The sequence below is a fragment of the Tupaia chinensis genome, unplaced genomic scaffold, assembly GCF_000334495.1.
Source record: "Tupaia chinensis unplaced genomic scaffold, TupChi_1.0 Scaffold000416_1, whole genome shotgun sequence".
Classification (NCBI taxonomy): Eukaryota; Metazoa; Chordata; class Mammalia; order Scandentia; family Tupaiidae; genus Tupaia; species Tupaia belangeri.
Window position 1 is genome coordinate 1475796 of NW_006159921.1, and position 17835 is coordinate 1493630.

Consider the following 17835-nt stretch of genomic DNA (forward strand, 5'->3'; position numbering starts at 1 on the left):
AATTCCCCCCCCCCCCCAGGATATTGTTTTTCACCTAACTGACTGCAAAGCAGAAGAATATTGGTAATATCTATGGTTGGGTAGAGTACAGAGAACAGACATCTTTATTCACTGTGTTGGAAGTATAAATTGGTACCACTTATCTGAAAGGATGTTTGTCCATAAATATTTTAAATGAATGTTTTTGATCTAGAACCTTTTAAAATTTTTTAAATGAATTGTTTTAATTTTATTATTATTATTATTATTATTTAATTTGACCAGATAGAGACAGAGAGAAAGAGGGTAGGAAAGTGAGAAAGCTATAGCTGTCAGGTCAAGAACTCAAACTATGGTTAACCATGTGAGAGCCCAGTGATTTAAGTACTGCATCATCTGCCAGCCCCAATCCAGAACTTCTACTGAGACCAATACTTCACAAGTTTATTTTATATGTATGAATCTCTTGGAGCTTTTGTTAAAATATAGATTCTGGTTGAGTAGGGGTCTCAAGTTTCTGCATTCCTAATAAGTTCCTGGGTGGTACTGCTGCTACTTGGCCTGTGGATCACAATTTGAATGGAGAGGATTTAGAAGACTTTATACTAAACCAGTGCTTCTTAGCGTTCATTGCACATTAGAACCATCTTGTGCCTTGCCTCCAGATTATCCCATTTATTTCATCTGAGCTGGCATGAGCGTTTAAAAGCTCTCCAAGTGATTCTAATGTTCAGGAAGATTGAGAACTATTTCCCTAAAGAGAAAATTGGGCTGTATAAAAAGATGTATTTACTTAAAAGGATGTTTATTGCAATATTGTTGATAATATTGAAAGATTAGAAACAACCTAAATGTCTAGCAATAAAGGACAGATTTAAAAATTATGGAACTGGGCCAGAGTGGCTTGGGGGTTGAGGTACTGGATCCCACATAATTGACGGCACAATTTTAGGAGTTTGAGTCCCAGACCTGGCAGCTTGCTTTATTACTTTTCCTCTCTATCTGTCTCTGGTCAAATTAAAAATAATGATAAACCAACTCTCTGGTTTCAGTCATGGATCCAGTAACTTGAAAATCACACCAGGCTCATGTGCGTGCATGACCAAAATACTCAGAGGAGATTGGAAAAGAAGAGATTGAAGCATGGCCATCCCTCTTGGGGGGTGATTTCTCACTTTCTCTTTTTCTCTCTCTGCTGAGCACATATGCCTTAACAGGAAACAACAACAACAACAAAAATATGGAACAACCATAGTAGATTAATCAGAAATTATATCATAGGTAATAGATTAATTGATACAGAAAGATGTATACTAGTATTATGGAATAATACTAGTATAGTAGTATCGCAGGTATAAAAGGACCCTATGTAAATTAATAAATATCTACACGTCATAAATTAATAGAAAGAGGTCTGGAAAGATGCTTATTAAAAATAGTCATGTTGGTGGGGCCCAGCAGGTGGCATGGTGATTAAGGGTGCTGGATTCTCACAGAGCTAACTGTGGTTTGAGTCCTAGATCTGGTGGCTTGCTTTCTCACTTTCTCTCTCTCTCTCTCTCTATCTCTCTCACTCTCTCTGGTCAAATTAAAACAAATAAGTAAATAAATAAAGTTAAATAATTCTTTAAAAAAAAAAGTCAAGTTGGGGCCTGTGGGTGACATGGTGGTTAAGGCTTTGAAATTCCCACATGGCCAACTGTGGTTAGAGTCCTGGACCTGGTGGCTTGCTTTCTCTCATTCTCTCTCCCTCTTTTTCTCTGGGAGAACTCATGTGAAGAAAACAAGTAAATAAATAAATAAAATAATTCTTTAAAAAAATAGTCAAGTCTTTTCAAGTTATTTCAACTTTTTATAGTTCTTTAAGACTTTTTGAGTAGAGAAAGAATTTAGAAATATTTAAAACTCAAATAAATGGAAGGCAGAGCTAGAATGTCATTATAATTACTTAGCCACAAACCAAATCAACTTCATTTATTTATTTTTTCAGTTTTGCCATAAGGTGCAAATGCTCACCAGAGAGAGACAGAGAGACAAGGAGAGTGAAAGAGAGGGAGAAAGTGAGAAATCACTCCCTGGGGGTATAGCCATGCTGGCTCTTCTATTTTTCTCTCAGAATTTTGGGCACACACACTCTCATGCACATGCACCTGGCATGTTTTTCAAGTCTCGGTGTTTGAACTGCAAAGTTGACCATGTGGGATCTAGCCATCTTAAGAGCCACCCCACCAGCTGGCCCAACTTTATTATAAATCACTTGAAGAAAAAAAATCTCATTTTTTATTGCCTGAGAGTACATGCACTCACAACAAAGGGAGAGAGAAAGTATTCCCAATGGGGCATGGTCACATTGCAATCTCTTTTTCATTTCTCCATCCTGTTGAGATTTGGGTACACACACACATGCACCCAGTATGCTTTGTAAGCCACTAGGTCTGGGATTCAAACTATGCTCTGCCATGTGGTATCCAGCTCTCTTAACCTCTAGGCTGCAAGGCTAGCCCAAGAAAAATGTTTTTATTTTTTAATTATTTATAAAACTTTATTATTATTTTTAAAAATTTGCCACAGGGCACGTGTGCTCACCAGAGAGAGACAGAGAGGGAAAGTGAGAAAGCAAGCCTCCAGGTCTGGGACTCAAACCATGATTCACTAGGTGGGAGTCCAACATCTTAACCACCATGCCACCTGCTAGCCCCCAAGAAAAACTCTTTTTTTTTTTTTGAGAAGTTTTAGCTATAGAGCATGTATGCTCGCCAGAAAGACAGAGAGAGACAGAAAGCGAGAAATTACTCCCAGGGGGATGGCCACGCCACAATCCACTCTCCATTCTTCTCTCGGGATCTTGGGCACACATGCACACATGCCCAGCGTGAGTTTAAGCTGCTGGGTCTGGGACTCAAACCACAGTCAACTACATGGGAGTCCAGCAACATAGCCATTACACTAACTGCTGGTCCCCAAGAAAAACTTTTTAACAGAAGAGAATGGTCAGTGTAGAGCACAAAATAATGAAGCTGGCTATTCTTAAACTTTGCTAACCCTTTAGAGTCAACAATAGAATATTGGATACAGTAGGGTCTATATTTGAGAGAGGGGACTCATGTGAAAGGGAGAGAATGGTTAACAGCTTGGCTTTCTTATTCAAAATAGTCATCCAAATTGTAAAGTTACTCTTCAAAATCAGAGAAAGCTAGAGTACCACTGATAGGGTAGCTGTAGCTGACGGGAAGACTGTTAGACAGCAGACGCTAACATTTATGGTATGACATCCATGTACCAGGTAGTGGTTTTCAGATAAAGAAACCAAGGCACAGGCAAGTCAAGTGACTTGTTCAAGATGCATAACTGGTCATTTATGATGGAAATCAATGACCAACTCCAAATTTCTTCTACCATACTACACTCTCCTGAACCAAGAATGTGTGAATTTATGATTTAAGCAACATCTGATTTTACCCCAGGGTAAACTGGACTACCTGTGAGACCTGGAAAAGGCTGAAGCTCTATTTTTTTATTAGTATGTTGTGCAGTTTCAAACAAAACCAGGGCAACTTTGTACCTTGTACCTTAGTAAAATGGCTGACATACCATAATTGGTTTGAGTAGCCCTTCCTTTATAGGATCTCCTGGCTGATTCCTTTGCTGGAGGAGTCCTTGAGAATTTCTAGAATCTAAGAGAGTCTGCAGCCTTCTGTATACAAGGAAATTCCGGTTTTGTTAAGAACTTGGCCAAAGGCTTGGTGGAGTCAACTCCAAAGATGAATCCACAGTTTCCATTCAGACACTGCTGGGATTCTCTGAAGAACTGTGACTGTACACCAGGATGTTTAATTGGAAGCTCCTTTATGACATCACCAGCCAGAGAGATAGCGAAGGGGACAATTTGAGACACTCTTAGAACAACAGCCACTTCTGTGGGAGCCTAAGAACAGCAGCTTTTAAAACAGGATAAATATTCAGGCTTCTTTAGGATCCTGAATACAAACCAACCAGTAAATTATGGGATCTACCCAGAAGAGCACAGTCTTTCAAGTGGTCAAGACCAAAAAAAATGGGTCTAAGGTAGCAGTTTCAGCACAGAGAGGGGCTGAGGTGACTAGCACAAACCCACAGCGGGGACATGGGTATATTCTTACCTCAAGCCAGCGAAGTGCTGCAGTTTCCCTGAGCCCTTCCCAGCGAAGACCGGAAGCTCCAAATATCACCACTCCCCATTCAACATCAGACCACACTCGCTCTGTCTCCCCCCAGCCAGGGTCTAGCCTCTCTGCAGCACTCCCAACTCGGGGAGCCGAGTCCCGATCAAGAACAGAAGCATCTCGCCATTCCTCTCCTCACCGAAAGGGCCAGCAAACTCAGACACCGGCTGTGCATGCTTACCGGAATACTAGTCAATTCAGAGAGGAGGTAACACGGAGAGGTGGTGAGAGCAGGCCAGCACGTGATGTCAGCCATCATGCCTCATCAACTCCAGATGCCAAATCCTCTCGCCGGTTAAGTTTTGTAGACCAGAAGGATAACTTACAATCACAAATCTTACAAGAGGAGGACCCCCCTTCCAAGGTCCAGAACCCTCAGGGGGTTAGAGTTCCCCGTAGGATTTCGACTCACCCAAAAGATGAAGCAGTACAAACTGAGCCCATCCGAAGGACTATTGGTGAGAGCAAGTCTCTAAGGAATCCCTCTCGCCCAGAGCATGGCAGCAGCCGTATCTCTGCAGACCATCGAACAGTCCTGAAAAGGATCCCCGGCCAAGAGCCAGAAATAGGTCTTCACAGCTCAATACCTTCAGAACACAAATCTCTACAGAGGAATGTGAACTTGGAATCATCCTTCAAACTCTCTGTCCTTAGAGATCTGGAGGGTTTACAACGAGTTTCTGCAAGTTCAGAACCTGAGTCTCTCCACAAGCATTCTGCCTATACCGAAGCCAAGGCTGTCCCAAAGATCTTAATATCGTCAGAGGTGGAGTCCAACGTGAGGTCTCCAATCCGAGGAGATGGCGAGGTCAGCCGCAGGGTCACCATCTCCCCAGGGAGACATTCAGTACAGTCAGCTGCCCGTGCAACAGTTCGAACAGTGACAGAGAGCCCCCACAAATCCATGTTTGTTACTTCGGAGCCCATGTATAAACAACAAGTCCAAAAACCCTTAGAATCTATCTACATACCCCAAGGACATGCAAGCAGGTATCCAGAGCCCTCCCGAAAGCCCTCCATCCATGCAGAACTGGAACTGACCCCTCGGCCCTTACCCCCTCGGTCTTTACCTAGGTATGGGCCTGGTTCCTCTTGGTGGGCCTTACTGAATCCTGAAATTGAAATGCCCCAAAGCCGGCCAACAACACCTGATTTCGAGCCTGAGTCTCCTCCTCCCCTAGACCCTTTATCATCCCTTTTTGAAGTGGACTCAAGCCCTTTCTGTAAGGATCTGATGTTCCAGAGAGAGAAGGCAAGCCCATCACCACCGGCAACACCAAAGGAGTCTCTAAGCCAGGCACTATTGAGGGAAGTGCCGCAGGCCTCCAAGCACACCTGCAAACAACCCATTCAAAGGTTTAGTGCTTTCTTCTTGGGTATGTGAAGAGCAGACTGCCTAGGTGCAGCCCTGATTTTGTGAGATGGGATGTTGGGGTGGGCAGGAAAGGCCTCTTTCTTCATTCCAGGCCTCTTAGGGCTGCCCTCCTGCCAGTGCAAAAGCTAGTTCCATTCCTTCCCTGCCAGCTTCTCTGAGCTCCAAGTTAACATTGGTGATGCTGCTTGGGCCTGGTGTCAGATATTGACTCTTCCAGGCAACGCTGCTTAACTTTTCAATGGATATAGGGTGGTTCACAGGGTAGGAAGCTGCTTCCTGAGAATAGAGATGCAGAACTGAGCTAAGGTGAGTGCTGGTAAACAACAGGAGCCTTAGGTAAACACTCTGGCAATGAAATGGAGAAGGTTGGGGCACAGATGGTTTGGAACATGGACTTCCAAGAGGAAAAGCATTATTAGCTCAGAAGGAGGGTTTCAAAAAAAGGGGGAGAGAAGGTGGGAATGTTCTTATTAGTTGTAAGTTGGAAGAACTTCTTGGAGAGGATCAAGGGCTGAGGGCAGCTTTGGATGGAGCAGTGTGGGGCTAGAAAGGGAGAAGTAAGTGATGAGAGGTAGGATGCATCTCAGAGAGAGAAAGAGCAACAATCTCTGTTACTTTCAGATGTCTCTGAGGAAATGCAAAATCGTGTCATCTGGTGGCTAAAAGGTCTGTGCTTTTTCTTCCTGCGGGCCCATTATAGAGGTCTGGGGAGGGGGAGGGAAGCCAAGTGAGATGGAGGCTTCTAGGTACCTACTAAGCTAGGTTGTTTTATTTTTTTTTGTAAGTAAAAATCTTATTTATTTGGGACCAGCAGTTAGCGTAATGGCTATGTTGCTGGACTCCCACGTAGTCGACTGTGGTTCGAGTCCCAGACCCGGTGGCTTAAACTCACGCCGGGCGCGTGTGCATGCGTGCCCAAGATCCCAAGAGGAGAATGGAGGAGAAGGGATTGCGGCATGGCCATCCCCCCTGGGGGGTGATTTCCTGCTTTCTGTCTCTGTCTGTCTCTGTCTGTCTGGCGAGCGCACACGCCCTATAGCAAAAACCTCTCCGAAAAAAAAATCTTATTTATTTAGTATCTTTGTTTTTTCATCAAGAACCAACGAGCTTAGATGGATACAAATGTCCCCAATGGACTTTAAAGTACTTGGCCAACTTACTTTCCCCAAATGACTCTAAGTGTTCCACTCTTGGTTGCCCCTGAATACTTGAGGCAGGAACTTCTTAGCAGTTAAACAAGACAATGAACAGGACATATCCAAAATGTGTTTGTTGGGATGGTTTCCCACTCATCTTGAGTCAGGATGCTTTTAGTGCTGCTTCCTCCTGAAGGAACATCCTTCTGTCAGCCTCGCTTTTCCTCCCGTAGGCTGGCAGAGGACAGTGGAGCAGCCAACGCACAAAACTACCCTTTATGCCTGGCTAAAGACTGTGGCGATTGTATAGCATCCTGTGCACTTCACGTCCATGAAGTAGGAATTTGGGCTCTGCACCAGGCACTTCTGCTTGTGTTTCCTCTTATCCTCTCCGGGAGAGGGATGAAGGAGGTCCTCTGCGAGAGGCATGTTCTCGTGGGGAGGCCGTCACTGCCGGAAAGCGCTAGGTATTTTTTTTTTCAAAGAGAGTACATGCTGGGGTTTTGACCTGAGGAGCAAAGGAACTTGTCACCTTACTTAACATTTCACCATTAGAGTCATTCCTTTGGGACTTGAATGTTTTCATTTTGGGGAGTCTCTTTTCAATGGGAAGGCACCTCTGGAATGGAGAAGCCCTTTCAGGTTAGCTGGTTTTACCCATCACATGATTCAAAAAAAAGCTTTTTCTTCCTGCGGGCCCATTATAGAGGTCTGGGGAGGGGGAGGGAAGCCAAGTGAGATGGAGGCTTCTAGGTACCTACTAAGCTAGGTTGTTTTATTTTTTTTTGTAAGTAAAAATCTTATTTATTTGGGACCAGCAGTTAGCGTAATGGCTATGTTGCTGGACTCCCACGTAGTCGACTGTGGTTCGAGTCCCAGACCCGGTGGCTTAAACTCACGCCGGGCGCGTGTGCATGCGTGCCCAAGATCCCAAGAGGAGAATGGAGGAGAAGGGATTGCGGCATGGCCATCCCCCCTGGGGGGTGATTTCCTGCTTTCTGTCTCTGTCTGTCTCTGTCTGTCTGGCGAGCGCACACGCCCTATAGCAAAAACCTCTCCGAAAAAAAAATCTTATTTATTTAGTATCTTTGTTTTTTCATCAAGAACCAACGAGCTTAGATGGATACAAATGTCCCCAATGGACTTTAAAGTACTTGGCCAACTTACTTTCCCCAAATGACTCTAAGTGTTCCACTCTTGGTTGCCCCTGAATACTTGAGGCAGGAACTTCTTAGCAGTTAAACAAGACAATGAACAGGACATATCCAAAATGTGTTTGTTGGGATGGTTTCCCACTCATCTTGAGTCAGGATGCTTTTAGTGCTGCTTCCTCCTGAAGGAACATCCTTCTGTCAGCCTCGCTTTTCCTCCCGTAGGCTGGCAGAGGACAGTGGAGCAGCCAACGCACAAAACTACCCTTTATGCCTGGCTAAAGACTGTGGCGATTGTATAGCATCCTGTGCACTTCACGTCCATGAAGTAGGAATTTGGGCTCTGCACCAGGCACTTCTGCTTGTGTTTCCTCTTATCCTCTCCGGGAGAGGGATGAAGGAGGTCCTCTGCGAGAGGCATGTTCTCGTGGGGAGGCCGTCACTGCCGGAAAGCGCTAGGTATTTTTTTTTTCAAAGAGAGTACATGCTGGGGTTTTGACCTGAGGAGCAAAGGAACTTGTCACCTTACTTAACATTTCACCATTAGAGTCATTCCTTTGGGACTTGAATGTTTTCATTTTGGGGAGTCTCTTTTCAATGGGAAGGCACCTCTGGAATGGAGAAGCCCTTTCAGGTTAGCTGGTTTTACCCATCACATGATTCAAAAAAAAAAAAAAAAAGAAAGAAAAGAAAAGAAAAAGCGCCACAAGCAAACTGCCTGATTCACAGTTATGCTCAGGGCTGACCCCACACTAGCTCAGGTTGGGGCTCATCTTATGTCTCTCTGGTTCTTTCAAAACTTCAAGTCTCCATCCTCTGACCTGATAGGTATTTCTTGGCTGCTGCTCTGGCAGGATCTCCAGGGATGTCTGGGCCTCCCCCTTGAGGCCAGCAGTGGGTATTGCAGCCAACTCCAGAATCTTATAAAGAAGGATCTCCAGAGCCTCATGATCCTCTGCCTCTTTGGTGGTGGAGGAGGGTGGGGAACAGCTCTCACAGAGGGAATCTTGGCAGTAGGGAGTTTTTGCTATGAGTATTGTGGCCCAAAATAGGATCCAGTCCTGTGTGCGTTTTGGAGTCTAGGGCTCTGGATGATGAAGTTCCTGGGAAGGAGGGAGCCTGGGAATGCAGTTCAATCCCAACCTGCAGGAGCCCTCTGAGTGATGGATAGCGAAAAGCAGAGAGTGCAGCCCCACCTCTCAGAGGAAGAAAAGCTTTATAAAGGAGGGGTGTAGAAAAGCATGGAGTCTGGAGTTACCTTACTAGGCTTTAGTCTCGGGCCCACTATTTTCTGATTATGACCTTGAATAAATTATTTTACCTTTCTAAGCCTCAGTTTCCCATTTGTTAATGGGAATAATGGCTTCCTCTTGAGTTATTGTGAAGATTAACCAATCTATGACATAGGAAGCTCTTAGCATGGTACTCAGCGATGGTGAGCCCTCAGTAAATGCTAGTTTTATCTAGGCCACTTGCAATATGAAGGGATTTGGGCCAGGTTATACCCAGGTCCACTGGGCATCTTTAGTAAAGTTCTTTTTTTTCCTTCTATTGGCACACTCTGAATTCCATTTGCTGCCCCTGGGAATGCCGGGCTTCTACATCTCTGTCATGACAGATGAGGAGGTAAGAACACCCCTGGGAAGTTACTTCCAGTCATCCTGCATATTTCCTACCCTTTATCCAGGTTCCTCTCCTATCTCCTGATAGAAGGGGGTATGGAGGGAGGGAGACAGAGTTGTTTTTTAAAGTTGGGCAGGTTGACTGAGCAAGGACACCTAGCAGAGAGAGCAAGTGGAGGGGTTATACCTAGCCTGTGCTGCCAAGTCATGCACCTGTGGGGCTGCATCTCCCCAGGGAGGATTTGTGCTAGAATGCTACATGAGCTAGTTGCAGCCTTGGGAGAGAGAATAGAGACCTTTTGACAGATGGTGAATCTTGCCAAGTTATCTGTGGGAAGACTGGGTAGCCATGGATTGGATCAGTTCCCATCTGACTCTCCTCTCCAGCCCGGGGAACTCCAGAAAGGGATCGCTTTTCTGGGTTACACACTATTTGGGTCCTAAACTTGCAAAGACAGACGGCCGACTCTGCTCTCGGCATCCCTGTGTCCTAAATTTGGCAGAGTGTCCTGATTTCACAGTGCATTGGTCCCACAAGTACTCTGACTCTTCTTGGCCCATGTTTGATAAGATGGTCAAAGCTCCTCTTATTTCCATTTTTCTCTTACCTAGCAATGGCCTTTAACGGGTCCCATCTATGGGCTGACCACAGATGGAAAAAAATGAGCGGGGACTAGACTGAATTCAGCTAACGGAACAGCTGAAGGGGTGGTGTCCAAAAATGCACTGCCACCCCCTCCACCCTGGGTTTTTATTCAGCCCTATGCCCTGAGCTCAACTGTGGGTGGGAGCAGCTACTTTTAGAGATTATCTCCACGCAAGACAGTAAATCCTTCCCTCCCTCCCATTTTCTCTTCCTCTCTCCTTCCCTCCCTCCCTCCTCCCCTCTCCTCTCCTTCTTTCCTTCCTTCCTTCCTTCCTTCCTTCCTTCCTTCCTTCCTTCCTTCCTTCCACAGACAGTTTTATTTGGGTGCCCAGCACTTTGCTAGGCACTCCTGGGGCCAGCACTGATGTTTCAGAGTACACATGTTCTTAGGCCTTGAGAAACTTACCATCTGGTTGGGGAGATAAGATTTGGACAGGAAACACTTAAACAACAGTATAAAATAATCTGTGCCCAAATGTCAAAATAAATTGAACAGACTGAATACGTGCTGGCAGAAGGTCTCAGGAAACAGGAAATCAGAAAAAAAAACAGGAAGTGGGCATTGGGTCAGGGTACCCTCTGCTTCCCAAAGCCAAGAGGAGGTATTTGAAGAGCTGCCTCTTGCTCATCCTTAGATACAAATCTGTACCCTGGGGAAGGAGTTAATATTTCCTGGTGTTTAAGATTTGATGTTTTTGACTGAGTAGGTTCCTCTGAGTTGTCTCCCCCCACCCCCTTTTCTGTGCATCTTGTTTCAGTTTAGGAAGTCAAAAGCCTTGGCAGCAGGACTGCTCCTTCCCAAAATAGTTCTTATCCTGTCTCGATAATTACAGCTCTCTAGCCCTGTTCAGCAGCAGAGCTGATCTCCAGAAGCTGGGAAGAGAAGCTCCCAGCAGCTGGGCTGGTCTTTGGCTCTCTGGAGGTAGGGTAGATGGAGGGGCCCCAGCTACCATCTCTGCAAGCAGGAGAGAGCAAGGCTGCATGGCCCTTGGGCAGTCCTAGGATGGAGACTGGTGCTGGTGTCCAAGGCCTCTGGTTCCTCTGCTCTGGGAATGGTTGTCCATAGTCTGTTCCAGATTCCATTCCCAGAAGGAATTCTCTAGTGGCCCAGCCATGGCGCCTGCCTCATGGAAGGCGGCATGTTTGTTGTTGAGCTTCAGAAGTCCCTTTGGGTTCAGAGCTGGGGATAGTGCCTGATTTCATTCTCTCTCTCTCTCTCTTTCTCTCTCTCTCTCGGAGTGTCTGTCCCCTCCCATATTGCCCCTTGAAGCCCTTTTGTCTTAGAAGTGTGGTGGACAGATGCTCTCTTCCTTGGATGGGACCTTAGGGGCTGGAGTATCCCCAGAGGAGGTTGTGCTTTTTGAGGGAACCATTCCTAATGGTGTGTGTGTGTGTGTGAGAGAGAGAGAGAGAGAGAGAATTAGCAGAAGTTCAACAGGGAGGTCCTGAGGGTACCCAATGGGGTCAATGGGGGCTGCCTTCTCACACAGCCCTGGGGAGTTCCTGGGAATAAAGCAACTCTTGATGGGAGGGGCTGCCTTAGCCCCAAGATACTGTGTCCTCAAGGCACCTGACCTACTTGCCCTGGGATGTGACTCTCAGGCTGTCAGGAAACAAGGTGGTTCACTCTCTGCTGTATCTATCAATTATGCAAGAAATCATCTCTGGAAAACAGGTCAGGAGCCAGAGGAGGCCATCTCAGAGCTACCTAAGGTAGCTTAGTGTCTTCATGGTGACATGTCATTTGACCCCTGAGAGACAAGCCAGTCCCTTCTGTTGGTTCCTGAACCACTGGGAAGTTTTGTTCAGGCAGATTTCCTTTACAAAGGAAACAAAGCCTCTGAGGAATAGGCACGGTGGTGGGGTGGGGGCGGAAGGGGTTCTGTATTTATTGGGGATGTTAACAGAATCCTAGAACACGGGCTTTCAGAAAGGAAGCCTAGAAACTGTCTTTCCCACTCCCCTCATTTTCTCTTGCTCTGTCTGGAGGTTTGTAGTTTAGAGGAGAGGGAATTGTTGAAGGAATGGAACAGAGCTGCTGAAAATGGGGCAGGGCTCCTCGGGAGGCTTTTCATGGCAGCCCAGGGCTCACGACATAGCTTCTCAGGAAGCAGGCACCTCATCCTGTCAGATGGTACCTCGGTTGCAGATACCAAGGCAGCCAATTCCAGAATGCAATGAAAGCCTGGTGACCTCTGGACAAGACTTGTTATTCTGGAGGCAGGCCAGGTTGATCAACTAGTCAGGCTTTGCCTAGGACTCTTCCAGTTTTAGCACTGCAAGTCCATGTCCCGAGAACCTCCTCAGTCCTGGGCATACTGGGACAATTGGTCACATAGGACGAGCTGTGGTGTAGTTTGCTACAGAAAGAGCCCCTGGATGCACAGGGCCGGGGGGCAGTGTCTCCACTTCACTGTGAGACTTGGGCAGGTTATTCTCTCGGCCGGTAACATGGGGCAGGAAAATGCGAAGGCAGACCTCTTGGGTCTGAAGGCAGATTTGAGGCCAGGCTCTCTTAGCTGTTTGTTTTGCTCAGAATGATCCCACAGAGGGAAGAATCTCCCACATGCTATTTGAACTCTGGTGTATTTTCAGAAGCTGTTTGGTTCCCCGACTGGAAACTATCTCAAATGTCACATCTTTCTGTCATAGTACTTTGCTAGTGTTCACAATGGTGGAATTTTCAACTAAGAGGAAATTAGGGAGCTCAGTGTCAGCAGTTAAGGTGCAGACTTAGTTAGGAAGCAGATCTGTAATCCAGAAGCCACCTGACAGCTGCTCAGCCAGAGAAAGGCTGACCTGAGAGGCAGAAATGGCCGTGTCCTTTCACCCTCTCCTGCTCAGCTGCCTTTAGCTCAGCTGCTGTGAGGGGAGCAGCTAGAGACAGCTGCACCTTGGTAGCCGAATGGAGGCTTGGAGGAAGGAACTGAATGTGAGGCAGTTCCCAAGGGAGGCTCAGGCTCTGATGCTGTGGGTGTGGGCACTGGCCCAGCCAAAGTTGCTTCTTTGGCACACCCACCTCAGGCAATCATCTGGCTCTAGGGATTTCCACAGTGGCTGTTTTTGGAGAATTTGGTCAGTAGATCTGAGACCAAGACCTGCTTTCTACAGATGGACTGGCACCTACTTGGAGAAGCTGACTCCACAGGTAGTGGTAGCAGGATCATTTCAATGTCACTTCAGCCTAAGGCATTACTCTGGTATTCTCTTTTCTTTCCACCTACCCATCTACACCCTCCACACATGCGTATTCCTGATCCTTTGGAGGAAAGGCATTTGAAATAGTCACAGTTGACAGTTGCTGTCTTGGTGTCAATAATTTTCTCATTAGCAGAGACAAAAGCTAACATTCATTTTAGTGATTATACCATATTAAGTGGTTTAGTGAATTTTCATAGCGACCTATGGGGTGGACTTTCCCCCCCCTATTTCACAGATGAAGAAACCGAGGCTCAGGGCCCAGCAGTTAGGGTAATGACTATGTTGCTGGACTCCCACGTAGTCGACCATGGTTCAAGTCCCGGACCCGGTGGCTTAAAACTCACGCTGGGCTTGTGTGCATGTGTGCCCAAGATCCTGAGAGAATGGAGAAGGGATTGCAGCATGGCCATCCTCCCGGGAAGGGGGGGTGCTTTCTCACTTTCTGTCTCTCTATCTCTCTCTGTCTTTCTGGCGAGTGCACGCACTCTATAGCAAAAAAAAAAAAAAAAAAAAAAAAACCCCCCCCAAAAAAAGAAAAAAAAAAAAAGAAAGAAACTGAGGCTCAGACCTTGTTCATCAAAACTGGGAGCACTTGGGACCAGCAGTTAGAGTAATGGCTATGTCACTGAACTCCCATCTAGTCGACCGCGGTTTGAGTCCTGGACGCGGTGGCTTATACTCATGCCAGGCGTGTATGTGTGCATGCCCCAGATCCCGAGAGGAGAATGGAGGAGAAGCGATTGCCGTGTGGCCATCCCCCCGGGGGGGTGTTTTCTTGCTTTCTTTCTCTCTGTCTCTCTCTCTTTCTCTGGCAAGCGCACACTCCCTGTAACAAAAATCTCTCCAAAACAAAACAAAAAACTGGGAGCACTTTAGGGAGCATCTGGTCCCAGGGATTCAATTATGTAGTATGGAAATCCTTTCTGGGCTGGCAGGTGGCAGGTGGTGAAGGCACTGGACTCTCACATGGCCAACCACGGTTTGTGTCCTGAACCTGGCGGCTTGCTTTCTTGCTTTCCCTCTCTCTCTGTGTCTCCCTTTGGTCAAATTAAATAATAATAATAATAATAAATGAAATTAAATAGATAATTCTTTTTTAAAATGTGACTGCTAAAAATTTTTTTTAAATCCTTTTTATAGCTACAGCTTCTTGGAAAATAACTTCCCAATATTTCTGCGGCATCTCTGGAGACCAGGAATTATGAAGGGAAAGGTTTTAGTGAAAGTAATATCTGTGTTTTTTACATATGAACTCCAAAGTTGGGACGTGGACGTGAACTTGTCAGCAGCCAGAATGAAGGGCAGTGATGGGTCAGCGAAGCCTTCTAGGCTTGTCTGTGCTCTAAAATCAGAGTGGAAAATGAATCAATGAATCCTTTTAGTCAATCCATATTGATCAGCCATCTCCTGGGGGCAGAGTCCTGACCATCCAGGCAGACATCGCATCATTTGCCGAATTGAAGTGAGCAGAAGTTAAAATAGAAGACACACTCCCTGCCCTTGAGGGGCTTGTGGTTAATTTGGGAGAGAAAAGTATAGAGATGGGTCACTTGAAAGGGTGTGGACATCAAAGGACAAAGCCAAGCCCAGTGAAATGAGTCAGCAAAGCTTCTAGCATGGAGGCACTTGGAGGGTAAAAGCTAGTAGGGAGACAGCTTTCCGGCTCCGTATGATGAAAACTGAAGGAATTCAGCTGCATGGATTGATGGGCAGTTGTTAGAGTCAGAGAATTTTTGGCCATGGGAAGTATTCAGCAGAGCCTGGGAAGGCAGGGGGTTTCTTGAGAGGAGTTAGACATCCCATGGTGGTCAGATTAGGAGGTTTGTGTGTCCCTTCCAGCCCTGAGCTTGTGTGGCCTTGCCCTGCTCAGGGAAGGATGGTGGAAGGACCATCTGCCCCAGATTCTAGCATCCTGCCAGTTCCGGAACTGCCCCTCTGGGGAGCTATTCAACAGGTGCCAGGAAACACTACTCCCTAGCCTTGCCACCCACATCTCATGCCTACTCCGGATTCTGGGACACAGGGCAGCAGTTGGGGGGGAGGAGTAGAGCTTAAGGCATTTTGGCTCCTTGTCTCTGAACAGACCTTGCTGAACAAACGGGCCACGGTTTCCTTGAAAGACACAACCCAGTGATAGCCCTTTGGCCCTGCTGATCTCTGTGCATCGGTGACTTATCCAGCTCTAAGGGAAGGGAGGTACAATTAGTTCTTCCACCTGTACTAGTCACGCAGATCTAAAAGCCTGATTTCCTGTGGTAACCCTACTTTATTCTTGGCTTTGAACCTGGCCCCTGGCTTGGCCCAAGTTTACCTTTCTTATCTCCTGTGCTATACAGCCTTCACCCAAGGGTGGGCAGGAAAGACCCAGTGGTGGGAGGAGGCCAAGAGGTTCTCCACACAGATCATACTGACCTGACCCAAGCAGGGGAGCTCAGGGTAGCAGGCTGGAACTGTGGTTGCTGAATCCCAGAGGAATGAACCTTGTGTCAACCTAAGTACCCATCCCCAGACACTCAGCCTGAGCATTGCCCAGGAAATTGTGCCTTAGACAACGTCATCAATGCCGGGTGGGATGCCGATTGTCAAGGGAGAGACAGCTCCAAGAGCTGAGTGGGGCTGAGGCAGAGCTGGCTAGGCTACCTGCTGGCTGGAGGAAGGGAAGAGCACTCATACAAGGGCAGATATAGCTTGGCTCTGCTTCTGGCCAGGTGTTAGACCCTACTTGAGAGGGTGTCCAGTCTTCTCTTTTCAGTGGGGGAAACAGACGTCCAGAGAGGGTAAGGGATTTTCAGACAGTAAGATAATAGCCAGAGTTAGCATAAGACTTATACCCAGGCCAGGTTCTTACAGAGCCCTCTGAGTGCTGCAGGGGTAGCATAAGGTGCAAGTGCAGGTGCAATGGCTCAAAGTCTGTCTTTGGCTTTTATTTTACCCACCATGCCTCATGCCTGTGATACAGTGCTTAGAAAGGAAGTATGGGGGACCAGCAGATGACCAGTAATGGCTAGTTGACTGCGGTTCGAGTCCCAGACCCAGTGGCTTAAACTAACACCAGGCGTGTGTGTGTGTGTGTGTGTGTGTGTGCCCAAGATCCCCAGAGGAGAATGGAAGAGAAGGGATTGCAGTGTGGCCATTCCCCTTGCGGGGTGATTTTTTTGCTTTCTGTTTCTGTCTTTCTGGTGAGCGCACACACGTGAAGCAAAACCCCGCTAAAAAAAAAAAAAAAAAAAAAAAAGGAAGTGTGGGAACCAGCAGGTGGTGTGTGATGGTTCAGGCAGCTGGATTCCCATATGGCTGACCACGGTTTGAGTCCTGGACCTGGACGCTTGCTTTCTCACTTTCCCTCTCACTAGCTCTCTCGCTGGAACCCTCTGGTCAAATTTTAAAATATAATAATAATTACAAAATTAAATAATTCTTAAAAAAAAGGAAAAAAGAAAGGAAGTGTGGTCATCAAGACTCCAAGATTCTTGGCATGGAGCTGAATCCCATGGTCCTGGCTTTACTTCTCTCTAGGCAAGCTGGCATCAATGTGCCTTAGCACATACACAGTTCTGGGCAGCAGGTGCTGGAGAAAAGCTGGGATTCCAGCCACAGCTGAGCATGAGGTAGCTGAGCTGTTTTTTGAGATGTTTCTGTGTCCGTACTTGGAATGTTGTGGGGGATTGGGGTTAGAGGAGGATTGTTATGATAGAGGCAAGCACGGCTTTGTGATGGGACCTATCTTCCTTGGCATAGGCTTGCCTGGAAGCACCAAGAAGTATTCTTGCAGTGCATGCACAAGTACTAGTGGCCTGGGGCTTTGAACAGCGGGATTTTTTTTTTTTTGAGAGGTTTTCGCTATAGGGCGCGTGCGCTTGCCAGACAGAGAGAGACAGAGAGACAGAAAGCGAGAAATCACCCTCCAGGGGGGATGGCCACGCAGCAGTCCCTTCTCCTCCATTCTTCTCTCGGGATCTTGGGCACACACGCATGCGTGCCCGGTGTGAGTTTAAGCCACTGGGTCCGAGACTCGAACCACGGTCGACTATGTGGGAGTCCAGCAACATAGCCATTAAGCTAACTGCTGGTCCCAACAGCGGGGTTTTGTGTAGCCTAAACTTGACACTTGAGTCTGATGGCAGCTGCTGCAGACTTCCAACAACCATTTTGTGTCTGTTTTCCTGAGTACAGCTTCAGATATTCTGACCTATCCCAGACCTTTTCTGGGAGCCTCCTTATACCAGTGGTTCCTTTTCATTGGAGCCAAGCTGCTGGCCCCCATCCTGTGCTTTCTCCCTCTTCTCTCAGCTCCTGGGACATTTTTTTTTTTTTTTGAGAGGTTTTCTGCTATAGGGTGTGTGCGCTCGCCAGACAAGAGAGAGAGAGACATAGAGACAGAAAGTGAGAAATCACTCCCCGGGGGGATGGTCACGCCGCAATCCCTCCTCCTCCATTCTCCTCTCGGGATCTTGGGCACGCATGCACACGCGCCCGGCGTGAGTTTTAAGCCACCGGGTCCGGGACGCGAGCCGCGGTCGATT

The 17835-nt window shown here is 46.9% G+C and overlaps 2 protein-coding genes, 1 long non-coding RNA gene and 2 pseudogenes across 7 annotated transcripts in view; 2 read left to right on the top strand and 3 right to left on the bottom strand.

The window, feature by feature from the left end:
* LOC102474553 (uncharacterized) overlaps positions 1–3815 on the bottom strand; it is an 18805-nt gene extending 14990 nt beyond the window's left edge. Inside the window, exon 1 of the long non-coding RNA XR_335427.3 lies at positions 3571–3815. This is a non-coding gene — a long non-coding RNA (uncharacterized LOC102474553). The remainder of the gene's footprint in view (positions 1–3570) is intronic.
* Positions 1–17835, top strand: part of SKA2 (spindle and kinetochore associated complex subunit 2) — a 1094818-nt gene that overhangs the window by 590819 nt on the left and 486164 nt on the right. The window lies entirely within an intron of this gene.
* SEPTIN4 (septin 4) overlaps positions 3881–17835 on the top strand; it is a 30046-nt gene continuing 16091 nt past the window's right edge. Inside the window, exons 1-4 of one of the 5 annotated variants that reach the window (XM_006154634.3) lie at positions 3881–5557; positions 6178–6222; positions 9462–9469; positions 14453–14488. In XM_006154634.3, the coding sequence (XP_006154696.1) occupies positions 3982–5557; positions 6178–6222; positions 9462–9469; positions 14453–14473 (1650 nt within the window). In that variant the 5' untranslated portion in view covers positions 3881–3981 and the 3' untranslated portion in view covers positions 14474–14488. Of the gene's footprint in view, positions 5558–6177; positions 6223–9461; positions 9470–14452; positions 14489–17835 lie in introns of those variants that run through there. The other 4 variants (XR_003550409.1, XM_006154632.3, XM_006154631.3 and 1 more) reach the window with 4 other exon arrangements.
* LOC106735506 (40S ribosomal protein S27-like) lies at positions 6807–7133 on the bottom strand (annotated as a pseudogene).
* Positions 7950–8285, bottom strand: LOC106735505 (40S ribosomal protein S27-like; annotated as a pseudogene).